This window comes from Pelecanus crispus, chromosome 15 (assembly GCF_030463565.1).
Source record: "Pelecanus crispus isolate bPelCri1 chromosome 15, bPelCri1.pri, whole genome shotgun sequence".
In the NCBI taxonomy this organism is placed as follows: Eukaryota; Metazoa; Chordata; class Aves; order Pelecaniformes; family Pelecanidae; genus Pelecanus; species Pelecanus crispus.
The window spans coordinates 9,399,758-9,422,025 of record NC_134657.1 but is presented as its reverse complement, the minus strand read 5'-3'; the positions used below and the strand labels follow the sequence as shown (position 1 = coordinate 9,422,025).

The 22,268-nt window shown below is 52.6% G+C and overlaps 1 protein-coding gene across 1 annotated transcript in view; it reads left to right on the top strand.

The window, feature by feature from the left end:
- Positions 1 to 22,268, top strand: part of MEGF6 (multiple EGF like domains 6) — a 104,312-nt gene that overhangs the window by 37,444 nt on the left and 44,600 nt on the right. Inside the window, exon 5 of the mRNA XM_075721539.1 lies at positions 8,650 to 8,772. Coding sequence (XP_075577654.1) covers positions 8,650 to 8,772 — 123 coding nt within the window. The remainder of the gene's footprint in view (positions 1 to 8,649; positions 8,773 to 22,268) is intronic.

Sequence of the window (22,268 nt, the reverse complement as noted above, 5' to 3'; positions counted from 1 at the left end):
ACTTGGCTGATGCGCGTGCTTTCCAGCCGGGAGATGACTCCGTCACTTCACGGCGCGTTTTCTGGGTACGCTGGAAAGGGGCAGCCATTGTTCAAGGGAAAGGCAGACGCTAGGAAACCGGGGCCCCTGGGCATTTAAGCTTCCTTCAGGCCTTTTTACAAGATGTTGTAAAGTTGCTTGACAATAGGCTGTGAATCTTAATGGTCTCTTAGCCCAAAGGCAGATGGAAAAGTTGGGGGGGGGGGGGCGTTATCAGTTTAAGTGGATGGTTTCTTTCATATGGGAGTGTGTAACCTCCATAAATAAAATACCAGATGTGCTTGAATTCTCTTTTCCTTAAAATGACTTGGGGATTCTCCTAAAGGAGAGGATTACCTCCTGTTACCAGCATTTTATTTCAAGCCTTTTCTAGCGACAGGTGTCAAAGTGAGTTTGCAAATGCCGGAGCGTAGTAGCCAGGTCGATGCAGAGTGGGTACCACCACCATCGCATCCGGCCTCCGCCCTGAGGCTCTGAACTCTCCAGATTAAGCCGGGCTTACCTGCCATTCCAAATCCCATCGCAAAAATGCAGATCCTCCAAAAAGTTTCCTTTCCCAAGAAATGCAGCTCACCTTTTGATTTGGAGCGCCATCGGTCTTGCTGCCGGCTGCAGCCCTGGCTGCAGTGCCGGGAGAGGGCTGCTCCTCGCGCAGTGCCGGCGGCAGGGACAGGGGCTCCTGGCAGACGCCGCCTTCGGACAGAGCAATGGGGGATGCAGGACCTTCCCGTGGCCCCGTGAGCGAGCGTCTGAGCCCAGCGCCAACGCCACAGCAGTCCTAAAGGTAAGCCCGCAACCCAGCTGAGCCTTTGGTCTGTCCGTCTGTCCCGTCTGTGCACGAGAACAGTACGTTGAAGCGTTTCAAAGGACATTTCCAAACCACCACCAAAAGAAACACCAGAAGGATGATAAATATGGGTGGGCAGAGCTGTACGGTGCCATGCAGAGGGAAAGGCGCGAGGCAGAGAAGAGAGCGAGTCGCTGCCCATTCTAATGCAGGCAGGAGTTTGGACTTGGCTGGGGACTGAGAATATATTTGAAACAAATCTTGCACCGGTGCAAGGCTAAAGTAGCGGCATGAAATTCTACCAAAGCAGATGAATTTAGTTTTCTGAGAAGCATGGTCAGTGGTTGGGTGTGACGGAACTGCTGTAAAAAGTCTAAGTATTCCTCTGCAAAGCTGCTTAAAAATACGGAGGGCTTTTTTTCTTTAATTTAACTAAAATGGGACATTTCTTCTCATATCACAGCCCTGCTGCTTCAAACGCCATGGGTTTCTTCGAATGTTTGAAGGTTAGGCTGTATCTGGGAAGGATTACACAATTCAGCAGCGATTTTGTCGTAGGACCCTTACGGTTGCTTTTGGCTAGCTGGGGCACTGCACAGGTAGGTAGACAACCGCTAAAGGTAACGAGCGTGAATATAAACTATTGCAATGCTTGAAAACCTCTAGTGATCGCTGCCGAGAGGGAGCACAGAGCTAGAACGGCGAGGTGACAGCTGAAGTCTAAGTTGAACCACGCCGGAGGCACTGTTCAGGTGGTTTTAGAGATGCTTCTGGCTGGGGCTGAGATGCACCAGAAGAGGTGCCCGGGGAATCCGGTTGCGCTGCATCACGCTGCACGAGCAGCGCTCGTTTCTGTGCAAGTTACTTGGGAAACAGGCAGAAAACACCACAGAGCTTTACCGGTCATATCGCATATGTATCTTTCCTCTAATCAACATCCCATTCCTGCCTACCTTTAATTTAGTGGGGGTGTGAATTATCTGGAGATTGGTGGTTTGAAATGAGCACAGGTTAGCTGGAAAAAGGTGTTATATGCGTGAAAGTTCAGTACAACGGTCTCTTATCTGTTCCTAAGTCATTCTTGAAAAATAAAAAGAAAACTTCTATGCATTTTACCAACAGATTAATTGAAACCAAGATGTAACAGAAATCTTGTAAGAAGTTGCACGTTGAATTTGCTTGCATTTACATGGCACTTCAGTAACGTGCGAATAAAACTGAGGGTAGTGAGAAGCCTCCCTTGGGGACCAGGTTTCTGGGAGCTCCTTGATGTCCGCTGTGCGTGACCTTGGAAATCAAGTGTAGGTGGAGCCTGTGGGTGTGATTTGAGGCGACCCATGCTTGGTTTCGAGGGTCTGCAGGGAGTCTCCGGAGAGGAGCGAGCAGAGCGCTGCGCACGTCCTCCGCTCTGTTCCCACAATGAAAACATGAGTGCACGAAATACCGGCCTTTCGTTGCTGAGGTTTGAATTGACTCAGTAGTACTCTTGGACGCTGACTTTTTTTCGTTTCGAAAAATCATCCAATGTGGGCAAAAAGTTACATTTCCCGGGTGATACAAACTGTAGGAGTAATCTGGACACCAAAACTGCATCCTGATGAGCTGAACGGTCTCGCACAGTCCTGCCTCCATTCACCTCTCCCCTCCGCAGCTGAGTTTTTGAGCGATCTGCAGCAGACCAATATCCGTAACCCCAAACATTTATGGGTGCTTGTGCACCTGCAGTCATGTTTCCAAGCACTGCTAAGGCCGTCTGAGGTCATTTCACACCCTGCTGTTGAGCCACGTGCAACTTTGTGCTCTTTTCTTCCCCGGCATCGTCTTGTAAAAAAATGTGCAATGTTTAAGTCCAACTGAGGATCATGGTCCCTCAGGCTGGATTTGAATTTGACTTGGATTTGAGTTTGAACGGGCCTCAGGCTTCAGCCCGAATGACAGACTTTGACTGGATTCCCTATGAGCAGTGTGAAACATCTGCGCATTTTGCATGGCTTCAGCGGGAAACAGTAACTTGGCCCTTTCGTGCTCAAACCCAGTCCCGGTTTCCTTGAAAGAATTTCAGACCTTTCAGTGAACTTGAACTGAGTTTTGAGTTTGTCAGGAAATACAAGTCCAAGAAAGCTCTAGGCAGGATTGATGTTGTAGCAAAAAAAAGTTGACGCAAGGCGGTGATCTCAGGAACATGCGGTCCGTGGGCCAGATTCGGGGCTTGGTTGCGTCAGCTGAGAACGACGGTGGCGAAGCAGCACTGGGCTTACGCCGGTGCCTCAGAGGGGAGAAGCAGCCAGCGCCTGCTCAGAGCGCCCAGCGTGGTTCGGTGCATTGGCTGTGCTGTACGCAACCTCCCCCAAAACCTGCGCCCGTTCCTGCAGCTACGCTTTGGCACCTACCGCACCGTTCCTCGGGGGAAAGGAGGAGAGGAGAGCGTTCGTAAGCTTGGGTGGCATGTGGCATGCATGCCTAAAACCTTTAGTGTAAGCCAAGCACATCGAGTGAGGAAATGCCTGCAGCCATCACACCTTTCTAAAATACTAATGGATTGTTTCAAAGGTGCACGACAACCTCCAGGGAATAATGTATAATCTTTCCTCCCGAGCGCGCCGAGGGCCCGCGAGGGCCGATTCCAGCACAGCTGCTCCTAGTTAGCTCGCACCTTCAGGAGGTTCAGGCTTGATTTAGGGACCAACCTTCACCACTCTTTGTTCGTGACGCCTGGCTGGTGGTGACAGCTGATTCATAGCTGCCTGGCAGAGGCGAAATAAATCTCATACTTCTGTGCTGGGGGTTGACTACAATTTCAAGGTATCCTTTGTCCAAAGACGTTATAACTCCGAATGGCCAAACAGCCCTAAATTGATGACAGCAAAATAGTTAACCTCAGCCTCTCCCCCTTTCGAAACAAGGATGGGCGGTAGATGTGGCACTTGGGGACATGGTTCAGTCTAGTCTACCCTTGATTGGCTTAGAGTAGACTTGGTAGTGTAGGTTAATGGTTGGACTGGATGATCTTAAAGGGCTTTTCCAACCTAAACGATTCTATGATTCTATGATTCTGTTCTATCTCAGAGCCACTTTTCTGTGGTGGTGGGCAATTCACGCCCTTGGGGCACAATGGCACTTTCCCTGGCTGAGGTGCTAAGGGTGGTGGGGGACAGGAGGGTGCTTGGGCGTTTGGGTGATTCAGGTTTAGGAGAAGCTGTGGGGACCCAACGCTGAGCCTCCCAGTCCGTGTCCCGACCAGCGTAGGACTCGCCTCTGCTGTGAGCTTTCAGGCTTTGCTTTGATAAACACAAGCCCCAAGAAACTGAAAGCGGTGTTTGCAGAGCCTAACCACAGTGCTTATTTTTACAAAACGTGGAGGCAAGAATAACTCCTGCTCTCGCTGTATCCTTCTGGGGAAACTTACAGCTTATGGGGCAGCCACTGCGATTGTGTCCACTTAAAAGATTAAAGGGAACTTTATCCGAAAGCTGCTGTTAAAAAAGAATAATAATAAAAAACCCTTAAAATATGCCAGGCTTCAGCTGTATCCAGCACGTACCCAGCAAAGCTACAGAGCCCTTCAAGCTCAGGGACAAACTCCTCTCCATCAGAGTCTGGGAAACCTGGCAGCAAAGCCTTTCGAAAAGCCGGTGGCCGATTTGTGGCTTTGCTCCGAGTTGGGTGACATTGAGTCCTGGTGTGGGCCCAGAAAAAGCTCGGCTTTTCAGCTGAAGGCGCCTTTGTGACTGCTGTTTGTCGAGGTGGTTGGGTTTCGCATTCATTTGCCTCTGAAGCATCGGGCGCAAGACCCAACATGCAAAGCACACCCCAGGCAAAGAGCTCGAACCCTTTCCAAACGCGGCTGCTGTTTGCTGCAGACGCTCGTTCGAGGGAGGCATACTTCACGTTGCCCCAGGTGGCTTTGGTCCTTGGCATTTAAGATGTCTTTCCCTCTCCCCTTATGGCTTCTGTCTAATCCTTCGTAAGGTCGTGATCTGGATTTATGGCCTCAGAAAGGTCTCCTCCACAGCGATAGATCACTGTCACAGGCGTAGCTTCAAGGTGTTGCTGTGTGAGCAGCTGAGCAAGAGGCTTATTAAACCGTGAAACATTATGAGGATGAGCAGCACTAAGGCGGCCAAATTTTGGATCATAAACTTCTCCCTGAACGCTCCTAGCAGGCTACCGGCATTGTGGAAGGACCTTCAAAGCAATAAGCTTTTCTTACTGCTCTTTCCTTGCCTAACTCAGCGTGACAGGTCTTTCATTGCCTCCAGCTGCCCTTTTGGCTTCTAAAACACCAGGTTTTCAAGTCCGTAAGCCTTCCCTAAGTTTTACAAAATCCCCCAGGGTCGCATTTCCTAATTCCCCCTCTGCTCTCCGTAACGAGTCAGTAAGTATTTCTTTGAAATACTGCATTGCCCAATCAACGCGTCTAACCACCCACCGATACTGTTTGCGTAAATAAAACCCGTGTGGTAATGGTTATAGGAACAATAACAGGGCAGGATCAAGAGTTTTCTCTTGTATTTGTGAGCGTCGCTCACAGTGCTTAGAATCGCTTTCCTTACCACAGGTACAACAGGGTCCGTCGTGTCGCCTCTTGGGGTAGCTGCCGGAGCTGGCGTCTGTCTTGAAAGCGTTCGCGGTGCAACAGTGTGTATAAACCTTGCCAGATCTTTGGTGAAAACAGGAAAGCCTTTAAGGGATGGACAGTTACTTTCCAGAGCTGGTTCAAAAAACTCTTCTTCTTACAGTTGTGACAGTAACACACCTTTCCTCAAACAGGGACTGCGTTTAGGCCATCACAGTACACGAGAATCTAATTAAACGTTATGGAGCTACTGAATTCATACTTTTAACACCTCTAGTGTGAAAATCCGCTGCCAGAGGGAAGATGAGGGAACCGCTGGGTAGCCCTCCTGCTAACCACCTGGTAGCCTTTCCCTCTTGCACAGAGCGTTCGGGACGAGCCGTGGGTCTCCTAACGCTGGCAGGTTGCTGCAGTGGGAGGATCCAGCACATGCAAACCCTTGGGGATTTGTTAAGCTCTAGCAGGTCTGAGGATTTCTGAAGAGTAAACCAAAACTTGCGTGGTCTGGTGTTTCAGAAGTAGTTAGGGCACTCCGAGCCCAGGCAGGACTGAATTAGACGAGGCTGAGGGAATTAAATGGTGGCTCTCTTTGATCACATCAGCCTTGCTGTGATCGCCATCCTTCTCTATTGTTGGCTGGTAATACATTAAATTCTTTACGGCTTGACAAGTTTGCACGCTGCCCACAGACCCCTTTTATTATTGTTACCGCAGGAGTGATCTAGGGCCTGGTTTATACTGAATAAAGAGCATTGCTGCACGGATGCCTCTGCAAAGAGCTTTTCCATGGGCAAGGGAAGCGCTGCTGGCAGAAAGCGGTGGGTGCCCGGGGCACGGTGGTGGCTCTGCCTGTCCCTGTCCCCATCCTTGTCCCCATCCCTGTCCCCATCCCTGCTCACCTGCGGCGAGTGCTGTGTGCACGAGTGCTGCTGCGCTGCACCGTGCCGCCCTCCTAACCCCGCATCCCCCTTTCTTTGCATCTGGAGTGAAATTGCACGTGGCACTCACGGGAGCGCCTTGCTTCACGTATGCTTGTTGAACGGCGCACGGCTGCGGCTACGGCTGCAGCTACGTGTTGTTCGAAGCAGCGGGTGCCTGACCAGCAGCTCCCCAGCCGCAGGGAGCAGGGTGGAGCTGCTCGCCGCCCCGATGCACCCTCACCCAGCGGGCGAGCGCAGCCCGAGCAGCAGCGTTTGCTCGTGGATGGTACCCGGGCAGTCCGCACTACCTTGCAGTCCCCGTTTTGCGAACCACTCGTTTCAAACGTAGTGCAATAGCTCGGTCCGATACCGTTTATTTTTTTCTTTCAGTGGGACATGCTGATAACGCGTGCAGAGGTCCGCGGCTGCCCGCAGGCTCCCTCTGTAGCATCCTGAAATAAAGACGGACCAGGTGCCTTTCGGGGGGCTGTGCGTGCTCTCCCTCGGCGTGTGCCTGGCCAAGCCTTATTCCCCACAACTCGTCAAAGGATTCTGTCTGCGGCCATGGAGGCAGCAGAGCTCGAGTCGGGCTCAGAGCTAAGAGCAGATGGAAGCGGGGCTGGCTCCCGGCAGACCGTGAGCTCTGTCGGCTCGGGGTGAGTGAAAGAAACCCAGGATTTATCTGCAGTAGCAGAAGGAAATGTACGGAGTACAGTATGGCTGGAGCCTGCGTTTTTGGCAAAGCTGCAGCTCATTATTCTTCCATCCAGAGCAAATGCCTTAAAACAGTGTTTGTCTCCATTTTTCTACTTTCTTTTAAGAAGGCAATGCTTCTTTACAGAGCAAAAAAAGTAGCTTCTGAAGCACAGATAGGTTTTGAGAGTGCCTTGCTTAGTGCCAAACGTCAAGAATGTGCCAACAGCTGATCAGTCTTTTTGAAACCTCCTCATATATTTCACATGTCTAACTGAAACTTGGCGTGTCCTAATCTGGGGATGATTTTGATCTGTAACTGAAATAATAAAAATGGCCTCACGTCGATGCGGCGCAAGGTTTCCTCCTCACTGTCTCGCTGCCAGTTCCCTCTGCCGTTTTGGAGGCAGAAGATGTTTTGGAGGCTGTGGCAGGGACCGACGTTCCTAGCTGAGCAGTCGGTGTTTCTCCCAGGGACTGCGGATGCACGGTCGGTGCAGGAGCGGGGATTTGCATCCTGGCAGTGGGAGAGGCTCCCCATCAGCCTGGCCGGGTCCCGCTGCCCACACGTTCCCGAAAAGCCGGGGCAGCTGCTGCTTGTGGGCTCTTGCCTGCAGGTTTTGGAGATTTCAGCCTGGTAGTCTGGGGTCACGTAGCCAGCCTGGTACGTTGTGCAGGGGAGCCTTGGCAACACACGGTCTGGGGTTTTTTTGACTAATTAAAGCAGCTGTCGTATGTTTTGGTGAGGTGCGAAGAAGCTTGAATGGAAAGCATCTCCGGCGCTTGTTAATAGCTTCCAGCTGGACTTTGGGGAGGGTGCTGCTTCAGAGTTAGAGGGGACATACAGGTCTCGGCTCGTTTGGGTCCCCGGCTGCTAAATCCGTGGGAGCTGAACTGAGGAGTGGAGGGAGCCTGTGTTCAGGTAATGAGGAAAACAAGGGGGGTGGCGATTCCTCCATTTTCACCTGGGGATTAGCCGTTCCCTGTATTTGAAAGGTAATTTCAGAAAGGCGCTCTGCGTTCCTTAACAGTCTGGCCCATGCTCTGCTGAGGGGAAGAGAAATCTCTGCTTTCAGCAGGGTAATGTGACTTGGTCTGGGCTTGAGTTACAAAAATTAGCGGAAAAGGTGTACTACGTGGACATTTTCATTTTTACAACCTCTCAATTTAGTCTGCTCTGGATTAATACTGTTTGGGCAACTTGTGCGGGTTTATTTGAAGGCATTTTAGTGGAAAAGTGTAATAGTTCTACCCCTCTGATGTAAGACAGGAAAGTAAAACTGTGAAACCAACGGATTTTTAAGGTAGAGAAATTCAGTCTTCCCATTTTCATGAAGAAAACGGCCATTACAGAGTGAGGCGTTGAGTTGTGATAATGAATATATTCTTCTCTGTGTGAGTGCCGGTGTTCATCCAGGGTAGGAATCCTTTGGGTAGTGACATCTTCAGCGTTTGAGCATGTAGTGACGGGGATCATCTTGTACTGGTTAATGCTCTTTTTTCCTATTGGCACCGCAAATTTAATAATAGGAAAATAAGCTGTAACGAAAGCAGTTGTTCTTCCTCTCATGCAGCATCCCAGCTTGGTCTGGCAGCAGCAGCTGACCCGTGCTCCCCCTTCTCCTCCCTTCCAGACGTGAACGAGTGCGAGGCGGGGAACGGTGGCTGCGAGTCCCAGTGCTGCAACACTGTCGGGAGCTTCTACTGCAAGTGCGCGGCGGGGCTGAGGCTGGAGCAGGACGGGAAGGCGTGCGCAGGTAGGGCTGGGCTGCAGGCGCCGAAACCCGAAAGCCTCGGCTTTTCCCTCTCCTATCGTGCAGGCTTCTGGTGGTGCTTAGCCCTCTAGAGAGAGTGCTCTCCTCCTGCCGCGTGCTTAGCAGTATATGTGACAGTCGGAAGGAAAGCGTGACCTGGATACAAGTGTAGCTTTCAGGGCGAGACCCCGTTGAAGTCGATGGTGTGCATTTTATTGCTTCAAAAAGAGATGAGGCTTCTCCTCCAGAGTCTATACCACCACATTGTTCCCTGTCTTCCACTTTAAATCTCCTGCTTCTAAACCAAAGTGGAAGAGAAGGTGCAATTTTCTGTTTGTAAAATTAAAATACAAAGTGGGATTTGTATTGGCATAATACCCAGAGCAAGGCTCACGTCGCGTGGCCGTTGCAGCTCCCGCAGCTTGAATCTGTACCGTTGTGCACGGCATGGGTGCCCCATCCCTTTCTCCCTGGGCGTTATCATCTGGGCAAGTGCTGCGTGTCCGAGTCAGCTGGAGCTGAGAGTCAGAAAAATGCAAAAAGCTATTTGCTTATCAGAGCCAAGAACAAGACACATTTTTTTGAGTATATTGCAGTTCCAGGGTTCGCTGACAGTATCAGAGAAAGACACCTTTACTGGGCTCCTGCAGACCAGAAACCTGAAGCTCACGTATTCTCTAGTGTGACATTAAAATGCCCGCTGCGGGGTACTCTATTGATTGCTTAGGACGGCCATGGTTTTGTGGCGCAGTTCTTGCATATTTTTGACACTGGTTTGCTTAAAGTATTCAAAGTAATTAACAAAGACTGCTGACAAACTGGGAAAGAGTCATTTCTGTGGATATCGGTTTGGACATTAAAGAATTCTGCAGAAAAATGTCACTTTCTTGCCAATTTGGTACATTTGTCTTGTTTGTTGAAAATAACTGAAAAGTATTTCCTGGCTCTGTACCACTGTAGAGATGTGTGAAATAAACAGCTCTGCCCTTATCTTAGCCAAGCTAAAATATTTTCAGTTTCCCCAGAATTCCCCTGATGAGGATTAGCTTGTCGGATGATTAAGAGGTTCAGGATTTTGGTGGAAAAAACAATCCTTTCCTTCCCCCCCCCCCCCCTTTCTTTTTTTTGGGGGGGAACAATGTGAATCCCTTTGCATATATTCTTGGAATTGTTTGCAATTAGCTGAGCCCACAGAGCCCGCCCGTGCCCCCCCCCTCCCCCTCGTTGCGATGGGATGGCAACCCACCTCGGTCCCTCCCCTTCGCCTGACTCCGTGTCGGGGCAGTGGGGTGCAGTCAGTGCCGTCGTCCACCTGGAGCTCCTCGTTTGTTCTGTCTGCAGGTTTCATCACGCAAAAAAAGAGCACGGGAAAGATTAAGCCGTAATTTAACCGAGACTAGAATTTGCATGGGGCCCCATCACTCGTATACTCCCAGTGTGCTCAAGTGTAAGTCTCCACACACCAGCAAAGCGGGTGTCAGTTATCCTCTCCGTGGTTTGCACTTCTCCATCAGTCTTACTACTGTGATAATGGGCAGACCCTGCTGTACTCACCACTTTTTACATTAATTTTTATTTTTACATCAGATGAGAAACTCTTTCCAAACACCCCGAATGCTAACGCACGTATGGAGAAGAGCAGATGGGATTAGATCCGTGTTTGTACAGACGGGGGAGTTCAGAAAAGACAAAAGGCACTGACTGATGTGTACAGTTTGCAAAACATTCAGCTTTTCTTGATCAAAGTCCTGATGGAGCCTGAATAAAGCAGCCTGGGCTTCCAAACACGAGGTTAGGTATTTGGAGCCCTTTGCTGGCTCCGTGTTGGACAGGAGGGTTGGGACCTTGCATCTTTCCTGAGCGCGGCCCGAGGAGCCGCGGGTTCAGAGGCCGGCAGTTCACTTGCTTCACCCTTGTGACTCGGTTCCTGGCTCTCGCCTGGCTCAGAGTGACGTCAAGCTGGCCTCTTCGGAGTCCTCCTCTTTAAAGTATCTGCTAAACAAATAGCCACGCAATAACATCAGCAGGATGCTTTGTGCGGAGAGGCAGAAAGCTACCAGGACCCAGTGTTTGCTTCGAAGGTAGGAAATTTTTTGAAGAGAGACCTTTAATCTCAGCTACGTGAGGACTTCCCAACCTAACCTCTGTTCAGAAACAGAGGGGTGTTGTAGCTCAGGGACAGCTCGCCGCTTTTCCTGCCCGGAATTGGTTAAAGTTATGTCGATTCGCTCTCAGCAGAAATACGGGAGGTGGGGGATACCACTGCAGGAGCAAGGGGCAAAAAAAGGCATTTCTTTTGTGGTTGGCTGATGACTGGGATCTTAAAATAAGCGTAAATGTTCTCCCGCAATGCTGCAAAGAAACGTAAGAAATTCTTGAAATGTTGGCTGTCCAGAGCTTGGCACGCTTGTCAGACGCGATGACGAGCAGAGATGGTCACGTGCGACGTCTTCTGAGCTACAGGACCCTCCAGTTACTTCCCGCGGTCCTCCATGTCCCACTGCCAGCAGCGTCCACCGCAGGATGGGGCTGGGGTACGTGTGCGCGCGTGTGCACACGTGTGCGTGCACGCTGCTGGCTCAGACCTAGCCTGGTGCCTCACTAGATGGCTCCTGGCTTGGTCTTACCCATGAAACAGGCAGACGGGTGGTAGCAGCAGCAGCGTTTGGCTCTCCAGTCTGTTTTCACTTCTGAGCTAAAGGGATAATAGTTAGAAAGAAAATCCTCCCTTGGATTTATTCAGTCCTGGGCTGCTTTGCTAATGCTGCCAGGAAAGGAGCCAATTAGCTCTTGTACCCATCTGGGACCTGTCTGACGAGCTCACTTAATACTGGCACTGAGTCCCTGGGTGTACCAGCGCTCATCTTTATTTACGAGGTGTGAACTTGAGCTGGCTATCTAGAGTTGCAAGGAAATGTATTTTACAAGCTACTAATTCTCATATGATTTACCGGTATCAATAATATATGGCTGACTTAGGTGCTTGTAGAGCGTTTTGGTTTTGTTGAGTATAGGATGGTTATCCTGGTAACTGTCAGCCTCTCTTTCTGTATTTCTGATTTTATCTATAGTGGAAGAGCTGTCCGTAGAGTGGTTTGGGGACATTGTGTGTTGGGTTTTTTGCAGGAAACCAACTGGTTTTCTTTTTTACAACAATTTTTGAGGTATGACAAATTCTAGGGGAGCTCAAGTGCTGCTTGAACATCTTCTTGAGGTTCCACTACAGAATGTTACATGATAATGTCAGGGACTTGAAAGACGTGGAAGCCCCTTTTCTAAATCCATTGGCCACCATCAGTTCGGGTTTAAGTTACACCCCAGGGAGAGGAGCTCATTTCTGCAGTGCTACTAAGTCATTCTTCACCTCCAGATTTCTTGTTTTGCTGTAGGAGGTTTTGCAGAAAACCAGGGCCCTTGCACACACTTTTGGAAGAGTCGGTACGCATGGGGTTCTGCACCAGTGATCGGTGTGATGGAGAGAGCTCAGCCAGGTATGCAGTGGGTAGAGCTCTTAGAAAGCGTCATAAACCAAACCTCTAAGATATGATTCTCACAAACTGTCCTTTATTTTATCCTTCGAAGCGCCACTTCACATCAAGAAGTGTATTTGAGCTTTTCATAGACTTCTTAGGACAAGTGCATTAGCTCCAAATTTAAACAAAAATTCACATTTTAGCTGGACTGTGTGTAATAAACACAGGGGGTCTCTGCTCATTTAATTGCCAGCTAGCATTTTCCTTACGCACACGTAGAAGGGTTCAGAAATCTGTCTGGAATACATTTCAGCGTGCAGCCCGTGACTGGTATGCGTTAAATTTCCTGCGCTGTTTGTTTATCCGACCCTTCATCAGCCAGCGTTACAGCACGGCACGACGTCAGAGCGCCGAGCTGCTCATCTGCGGAGTCAAGACATCACGGCTAAGCAGCCTGGAATTTGAAGTTCCTCTCAACGTAGACAGATGGATGCAGGTGATGCCCAGCTCTCCCTGACCTCGGCTGAAACGCTAAGCGGGGAGTGAACTCGCTGAACCGCAATCCTCTGTTAGAGGGGTAGCCTGTGTTTTGGGCTAGCCTTTAACCGCAGGTGGTGAACCTTCCTCTTTCAGCTTCCAAAACCCTTTGAGCAGATTACCTTGGGATTCCTGCCAGACAAGCCTTAGCTTGATGAGGAGCTCAGGGAACTAGCATGTACCAGTACCCCGGTGCCATTACAGAACACCATGCTATGGGAATTTTCCCCTCTTTAAATGCCCTTTGAAATGGATTAAGGAGGGCTCGATGGCTCATTTGAAACAAGCCAACTCCCGACTGGAAGAGGGAGTTCAAACTCTGCAGCTGGAAAAACTAAAAGCTCTTAGCTTTTCCAGTTTGCACTCATTCCCATTTCTTCCTCGAAGCTATTCCTGTGGTGTCGTCTTTGGTTAAAATTGATGAGTAAGTCGAAAACCTTGCCCACGGTAGCCCTGGGTGTCTGGGGGTGGCAAGCTAACCCAAGGCAGGTAAGATGTCTCCCACGGGAGGGTGAAGGACGCTGAGGCAGGAATCGTTAAGCGCGCAGCCACTGCTCACCCCTCCGCTGCGCGGGGGTACGCGAGCCAGCAGCTGTAAACGCTCTTGCGCCGCTCGCGTCCGCAGGCAGCCGGGCGCCACGCGAGGGGGTGGCTCGCCCGGCGCTGACCCCAGGATCACAAACCCCGGGCCTCAGCCTCTTCCTCGCGGCTCCCCTGCCGTGTTTCACCTCTTGCATTTTTCTGCACTGCTTTCATATTCTCCATTCAGCTATTCCCTTTTAACCGTAGAATCCTTTTTCAAATGTCAGAAGAACCTTGCTTCAGGGTTTGGGTAATTTTTGGAGGAAGACTCAAGTGCTCACATTTACCTAAGCTGGTTGACCTGCATCTGCGCAGGGACAAATTAACCCCAGGACCGTGCACGCCGCGGAGCTGCAAAGTACCGCATCGGCGGCTGTAACTTGTTTGGGTCCTTCCGAGAAGTTGTTAATGCTACGCCTGAACCTGAATGCGCGTCCATGAGAGTTCCGGGTTCGGTCCAGCTCGGTCCCTGTTGGAAGCACCCCTCTGTTCTTCAGGGAGACGTTAATGCTCTCCTAGCTCATTCCACAGGCAGCAGGAACAATTTGCTGCCGATGGTAATGTGTTGCTGTACTCGAACCACCTCTTAGTACTTAATCAGCTGAAGTAAATTAGGTGACAGGGAAGCTCGAGCTGGCTCAAACCTGGCCAAGCATAACTTATGACATAAGCAGGATCCAGTTTATGTTCAAGCCTGATGTACTTTTGATACGTGTGTTATACCGCAGAGCCGTTCGGAAAAGTCTGAGCCTCTCATCGTGGTTTTTTGTTTTTTTTTTTTTTTTCAGTAGGCTAAGAAAATAAGAGATTGAACAAGTTTGTCACGTAATTTGTTGAGCATCAGCGGCTGTGCTAGCGTTTGTTTCTGCAGGGCCAGGAGCGAGGGCTCTCTGTCGCGAGCTGCAGATGCCCGGGTAGGGGGAATTTCCAGGTCGTGGAGCCAGCGGAAAGGTCCCTCCGGTTGGTGCTTGTGGAGTCGGGGAGTCACTTGGAGAGCTGCACTTGCTGTGATTCATCTGCGTTCCAGGCAAGGATAATTTAATATAGACAATGTCCTCATAACATTACTGAACTGAGGAAGTCGGTCTAAACCGTTTGTCACAGCTCTGTGGCAACATTCCTTTTTGTATGTCAACACTACTGGAAACATTTGCAGGAAAAGTGTCAACGCTAGCCATTGTAATGGCTTAAATGTCGCTGCCCAGAGGGAGTATTCCCAAGGAACCGACCCGGGCCAGCGATGAAAATTCATCGTGTCTGGCACTGTGGTGTTTGTAAATGGGTGAAGCATTCGGTAAATCTAAAAGTGGCTTCCAGCAGGACGGCAGCACGTGACCGCCTGCGCGGAGGCGTGTTGGGAAGCAATGCGACGGGGCGACGGTTCATCGCGGGACTCGGGGGGTGCAGGAGTAATTTCGGGTGCCTCTCGGTAATCCCCCTCCAGCATTTCCCCTCCTCCTGCCCCGCATCCTCTCCCCGAGGGCTGAGCACCTCCTCGGGGGACTCGGGTGGACGTACCAGGCAGCGCGAGGGAGGCGCGTGCTAAACCGCTGGCGGGCGGTGGCACGGCACCAGCTTGCGCTGGTTTTCCTTCTGCAGGCTGTTTCTAAAAATTTGCAGCATCTTTTGGAAAGGTTACATTTTTTTTCCACAAAGCAACCGACACATTTTTGGGGCAGATATTTTTGTTAAACTCAAAATATTAATGAGAAGCATGTGGACTGTTGCAACGGGTCAATATTAAGATGAGCTGAAGCGCGCCACGAAATGTTAGGAAGCTGCTCTTGCTTGGAACGATCCGCAAAGGGGACTCGTGACTGGAGTCCACCTTCCTTTGGAAACCGCCGCGGCAATAGCCTTAAATTGTTATTTTCTTCCTGGATTCAGCTTCTCTCTGTGTTTCAAAAATTTTCACGGAATGCTATTCATTGCAGTCTAAACCACAAGTTTTAATTTGGAATTTTACTACAGCCAAATAATACTGCTAAAACATCTCAAAGTAGCAGGCCCTGCTCTCCCCCCGGCTCAACCCTGCAAGCGCATTGTTTCAAAACATTCCAGAAAGTCAAATGAGGTTTTTGAGCTTGCCTCTGGAAAATCCAACGAGCTAGTCTTACTTCTTGTTTAATGAGAAAGGTAAAATAAAATTCTCGGCTCTGTCTTAGAGGAGACGGGAATGCTACGGTTTTCTTTGGACTAGCCACCGTGGCCGCTCCTCGTTTGAGCTTAAACGTGTTGATGAAGGTTTCTTTTTTTCCTTACTTTAAGAAAAGCCCAGCGAAGGTTTAAGGGGGAACTCCCTTTCGGCCATCGGTTAAGGACTCGTGAGGCCCTTGCTTTTCTGTGGAGGAGCTGGATTTTACCAGCCTGCACACACAGCCTTGTGCTTGGGCCGGCACTGGCCACTCGCGGCAGTCACTAGCCAGGGAGAGGAGGCTCGGTGGCCTCGCGTGCGGCTCCGCTCGCCCTCCGCCTCCCCCAGCAGCTGTGGCCGAGCTCCCTGCGGGCAAAGCAATGCAGGGTGCTCTCGGGTGCTGTGGGAGAGCCTGGCCAGCGACGACCGCCTTTGATCTCTCACCAGACGTATTTTGGGCAAATCCGGGCTTTGTTTTATGGCGAAGGTTCTGCTCGAGTTTCGGCCGCGTGCCCAGCGGCTGCACAGGCGGGTGCCGCAGCGGGTCCTTCGCCTCTGGCGGGTCACCTCGTTCCACGTGTGTGCGTGGGGACAGCGCCGGGCTCCCGCTGCTCTGCTGCACCGGGGCCCTGCTGCTGCAGAAGCTGTCTGTCTGTCCACCCGTCCCCGACAGCATCCAGGGCATTTTGCTCCCCGGTGCCCAGCAGTGTCTGAGCTGCCTTCCAAGCCTCGGGTCGGGAAAGCCCAGGATCGGGAAAGCCCACCCTGTGCTCCCCAAGGATGGTGGTCGCCAAAGCCCCGGGGCTGCTCCTGAGGGATGTGCTGTGTCAGGGGGTGCAGGGGCCATGTCAGGGGGTGCAGGGCTCCCTGGGGGGCCCAGGGCTCCTCCTGGGATGCAGGGGCCATGCTGGGGGGTGCAGGGGTAGTGTCGAGGTGTGCAGGGGCCGTGTCAGGGGGTGCAGAGCTCCTGCCGGGGGGTGCAGGGGTCCTTGGGGGGTGCAGGGGCCATGTCGAGGGGTGCAGGGTTCTTTGGGGGGTGCATGGGCTGTATTGGGGGTTGCAGGGGCCATGTCAGGGGGTGCAGGGGCTGTGCTGGGGGTGCAGGGGTCATCCCGGCAGTGCAGGGGCTGTGCCAGGGGGTGCAGTGCTCCCGGGGGGTGCAGGGGCTGTGCCAGGGGGTGCAGGGGTCCTCCCGGCAGTGCAGGGGCCGTGCCGGGGGGTGCAGGGCTCCCCGGGGGGTGCAGGGCTCCGGCCGAGGGTGCAGGGCTCCTCGGGGGGTGCAGGGGCCGTGCCGGGGGGTGCAGGGGTCCTCGGGGGGTGCAGGGGCGGCGTCGGGGGTGCAGGGGTCCTCCAGGCAGTGCAGGGGCCGTGCCGGGACGTGCAGGGCTCCCCGGGGCGTGCAGGGGTCCTCCCGGCGGTGCAGAGCTCCCCGGGGGGTGCAGGGGCCATGCCGGGGGGTGCAGGGCTCCTCGGGGGGTGCAGCGCTCCCCGGGGGCCCCGGGCTCCTCCCGGCCCCGCTTTCACCTGCGGGGGCGGGGCGGGGAGGGACCGCCCGCCCCCGCCCGCCCCGGCCCCGGCCCCGGCCCCGCCGCGCTGCCCGGCGCCTCGGGGCTGCTCCGCGGTTTTCCCCGGCAGCTGCAGCTCGGCACCGCTCGGTCTGCAGCGGGCGGCGGCGCTGGGGGCGGGGGGGGGGGCTGCCCTCCCTCCGGCTGCCTCCAGCTCCCGTCATGGGGCAGGAGCGGCGGCTCTGGGTGCTGCTCTGCTGCGTCGCCCTTTTGGGTGCCCCGCCGCGCGCGGCCGGCAGTCACTACCACTACCTGTGGAGAAGCTGCTACCCCTGCTACCTGGGGCGCGCGGGGCACGCAGCGGGCCCCGCCGAGCTGAGGCCAGGTACGTAGCCGGGCGCGGCGTCTTCGCCGGGGCTCCCGCCCTCGGTTGCGGGGCGAGCCGAGCGCTTTCGCCGCCGCTGCGGCGGGAGATAACCGGGCTGCCAGGTGGGAGCCGCGGGCCGGTGGCGAAGGTCACAAAGCGGTGACCTGGCTGCGCCTCTGCCCGCGCGCATGTCGCCGCTTCGCGCTCTTACGGGCACGGTCTGCCTTCGGCGGATGCGTTGCTGAGAAGTCGCTTCTGGCAGAGGGGGAAAGAAACTCTTCTTTCTTTCCATCGGTTGCTGTGCAGCGATGCGGCTTGGTTAAAGACAGCTGCTGCGCAATGCTCCTTTAAAAACCAAATGTACGCGTTTTGTTAGGGTACGTTGCTTCGTTTTTTCCTCGGTTCCAAAGGATCTCACCCCGGTCCAGGACAATAAATGAAATACGACGCTGCTTTATCGTGAAAAAAGTCTGCCTTTCAGCGAGACCATCTGCGCTTGTCTGGCTCGCCTGAGTATTGTACCGTGGAGTCTTGCAAAGGACGGAGCTCGGTGCTGCTCGGGGTCGTTTTGTGCGCGAGGGGAATCCTCCGGCAGCAGCGACCGGAGCCAGGAGCTGGGGAGCGCGTGGGCTATAGCTGGTGGATGCAGTCAGACGAGCCCCGTCACGCAGGTTACGTCCCTGCGCTGAAACGTTCAGGCTCGCCAGCCTCCGTCAGAAGCAAATTCCCACACAGGTGTCTCAAGCCTGTTGCTGTGGCAGATAGCGCTGGCCCGGCCCGCGTTTCCCACGGAGCAGGTGGAGGGGACGGAGTCGCTCCCTGCTCCCGTTGTACCTTCTGGCGATGGTACCCCAGTGGTTTATCATCCCTTCGGAAAGTCAGAAGCGTTCCCAGATGGTGTCTGCTAACAGTAGCTGGAGATTCCAGCATACCAGAAGGCAAATGACCAACTTCCATGGGTGCATTTCCCCGTCAGCAAGGAGCAAAATAGGCAGTTTGTCCCGGTCCTCGCTAGGTCAGCTTTTGTTTGTTTGTTTGATGAGACTTGCGCTTTCTGCCACGCTGTGTCAGGCACTGCAAGGAGGCAATAAATACTTTTTTGTCACCTCCCAGCATCTTTTATTGAACATTTACGTGTGCCAGCTTACATGTGATGGTGGATGGGGACGCTGAGCAAGGTGGAAGGGCTGCGAGTGCACACACCTGCTGCTGCTTCTTTGTGCCTTCAGCTGACTTAGCGGCAGATAAAGTTTGCGGCTGCCTGAGGATTTAGGAAATAATGGAGGATATGTGAAGTTCACTAAAGACTTTGGACGCTTGTGGGTAATGTAGACATCAAGGAATGCATTATCTCATCATGAGATAATCCTAATAAATAAATGCCCTAAGCAGTAGGTTATAAAATGATATCAGTATATTTGTGAGATGCGCCAGACCTTTGGAAATGGGGTGAGTTGCTGTTTTGTTATTTATAGAGCCGATGTTTGTCTCAAACTCAGATTGCCTTTGCTGTCTCCAACTACATTAGCTCATACGAGTTCTCCAAGACAAGCTCCTGAGATCCAGCTTTGTGTCTGGAACATAAACCTCCAGCCTTCCCTTCCCTGCCGCGTAATTCGCCTGGTCCCGATTCTGCTTATCTCAGCTCTGCAGATGGGAAGCTCCGTGCACGCTCGTGGCTGTATCGTAGAATCACAGAATCATAGAATGCTTTGGGTATCCTGACGGTCGTGTGAGGCATCTCTCAGTCTGCAAGGCTGAGGGGTTTTTCTCATGTTCGGGAAGAATGTCGTTTAAAGCTTCAAGCAGAGAAGCAAAGCACCTTCACCTAGGCCTTTTGGCTACTCTTGCAAGTGCTCTGAACTTGGGGAGAAAAGTAACGTATCCACTGAAAAGTGTGTGATCTAAGCCTCTTTTTCCAGGAGCCTGCTTTGTTTCATCTTCAGAAAAGGGGTGAATATCCAGCCATTTGCACGCCAAAATCCGGCAGATAAGCTTAATAGTCTTTCCTCCGAGAAGTTCTGTCTAATATTCTTACATAGTTTACAAAGAGGTAGGTGCAGATTACAAAATAAAACAAACTCAATCCAACCCACCGCAGCCTTCAGGCCCACCCAGCCGAGAACAAAAAAAAGACAAGAAAAAAATACTCTTCTTTCCATCTCTGAAAACAAGTGAATTTTTGGCATGTTGCAGCATGAACCACCTTTCCTCCGAATGGTACCTTTGACGGAACCAGCAGACGGAGGGCTGAAGGCTGACTCGGGTGAGGGCCTTGGTTCTCTCCTCCGGCAGGACGAGCATTTTCGGTGCAAGTCGCTGACGTGCACTAGCAGAGCGCTGGGGTTTGGCCTCGAATCCCCCGGGAGCGCTCGCAGCTGCTGTCTTTCCCCTGCACCGCCACAGGCGCTCTCTGGACCTTGCGTTGCGGGCGCGGATATGAGAAACGAGGTAATTTTTCAGGGAACTTAATTTTGGGCTTTGGATGCGAGGAGGGCCTCAGGAGGTGGTGGGGGGAAGCTCCCCGAAGGTGTGCCCCCCTCGTTCTGCAGCGCTTCGCCCACCGGCATGCAGGTAGATACCCCAAGGTGCGCGGCCGCGGTCGGACAGCAGGAGCTCGCATCGCGCTCGCAGGCGGCAAGGCAGAGGAGACAGCCGTAGATGCGTTGCTCATCCTAAACTCGATACTACTGTGCTTTTGGTTGATTTTTCCTTTGCTGCTGGGGCTTCTCTTCGACAAGTAGTAGCAGACGGTCTCTTGATCATACGATTTTTGCGGTACCGTGCACTGGTTGACTTGAAGCGCGTTCCCATTTGCCAGTCCGGGCGGCGCGCACTTCTCTGCAGATGTGTTTCTTCCGCCAGCCAGCTGCAAAAGCGAAGCAAGCACCATGCACTGCGGTATATGCGTTTCATCGGCACTTTGATTGCGTGAAGAGGCGTTTTGTGTAATAGTGGTGTACGTTTCCTTGCGGCCTTGAGTGCCTTAAAACACGTTCTGTGTACAAACAGCGCTCCGTTGGATCCTTGTGCTGGCGCAGAGCAGCTAATTGCAATGCTATGGATTATGCCCTTATACAGCTAACCTCTACGGGAGGGATCATTGTGCGCTGCTGGGGACTTGCATTAAATCGTCACAGGGAAGTAGACCCGGTACCTTGGTATTCTGTCTGATCCTCTGAAACACGTCAGAAAACAGCGCAGAGCGTAGCTGGTCGCTTTTGTTTGATTATACGGTTTCCATTAGCCTGTGAGCTCCTTCAGGAGCGACGCGCGTTTCCATCAGTCGGTACCATTGCCATTGCCGGGTACGTGTCTGTGTTTACCTGGGTGTGGTTGGCTTCCAGAGCGCGGCGCAGGAACCCAGCCGACGTGCCCCTGCGCAGGGACGTCTCCCAGTCAAAATGACGTCCTGCATGGAGAACTGGGGTAAAACAAAGCTCCGAAAGAAGGTTTGAGAGGCTGAGTGTAGCAGCAAGTCAAGAGCAGGCTGCCTGCTTGTTGTTACGTGCACCTCTGCCCCGCTCTGAGTAATACCTAATTATCAGCACCATCCAGAGACAGAAATGCAAGCACAAATGAGAGCTGGGCGACTCTCCCAGCTGCTGTGCTGGAAGGCAAAAAAGGTGAGCTCAGGACAAAGCAAGCGACCGAGGCAAAACGGCTCCCTGATCCATTTTCCCTTCATCAGATTATTGTAAAACCAATGCACCCCTTCCCGAAGTGCCTTTGGAAACTGCTGCTGTTGAGGATGGCACGGGGAGCGTGGGAAAGCTACGGGCATCGCCCGCCTGTCTCGGAGAGGCTGCAGCGGGAGGAATGCCAGCCCGAATCACTCTGCGGGGCTCTTTAAGAGCCTTCAAGGCTTTCCCAAATGACACTTTTGCAAAAAGATGAAAACTGAGGGTGCGGAGGCTTTTTGACCACCCCAAATGACCTTTCTTCTTTCCTCGTGTGAGTCGCTCGGATTCCAAGCTGAGACCAGCCTGAGGCAGGCACCGTTCTTCCTCGCCCTCATCCCGGAGGAGGGAAAGGCTTCCGCGTTAGCAGAGATAAGGCCTCGTCCTCTCCTGTGTCTTCCTCGCGCTGCTGGACCTTGCCATTGCCAAGTCCTGTCTGCACGGTCTCCAAGGGGAGCGTGGAATGACGGGGCCTCCGATGTCTCCAGGCTATTCGTGCTAGGGGCTGTGCAGTACGTGCAAGAGACAAAGTAACGCATAAGGGTTTTTCCTTCTAATGCATCCCGGCACCGTTCTGTGCCCTGAGTTTCTAATCCGTGTCTGTAGTGCGGGGCAGCAGCGGTAACACCGTGCTCCTCCACCCAGGAGCGTTCGGCTTCGGCCGTCCAGCGTGCCGCTCTGTTGGTTCGTCTCCTTCCAGTCTCTTTACTTCTGAAAATTGCTGAATTAGCTTCGACAAACTGGTACCGGCGAGATAAAGTCCTACACGTGCTCATCTTGACAGATTTTAATTAACCTTTTCCCTGCAGCCCTGCTCTGTAATCCAGGCTAATTGCCGCAGGGATTAAAGCCTGGCACTGCTGTTTGGCCAGATAGAGCAAACCTTAGCAGCGTATCTACCGCCTGCGCTTCCAGCTGGGATCCGTCTCCTCCTCCTCAGCCTTTCAGAGGAGATAAATTGCCTCTGTACCAAATTTGCAGTAATTTGCAGAGCTGCTGTTGCCGCTTTCTTTGCTCTGACACGGAGTTCTTCTTTGAAGAACTCACAGTATTTATTTGAAGAAATCTCAGTATTTCTTCATGAAGACCTGTGCGCGGTCAGGGAGTGCACTTAAATACAGACATCTCCTCGCACCTTCCTCTTTTTTTGGGTCTTGCGTTCCTCTTCCCTGCCTGCGATTACAGCATTGCCCCCGTTGGTCCAGGTAGCCGGTGTCTGAG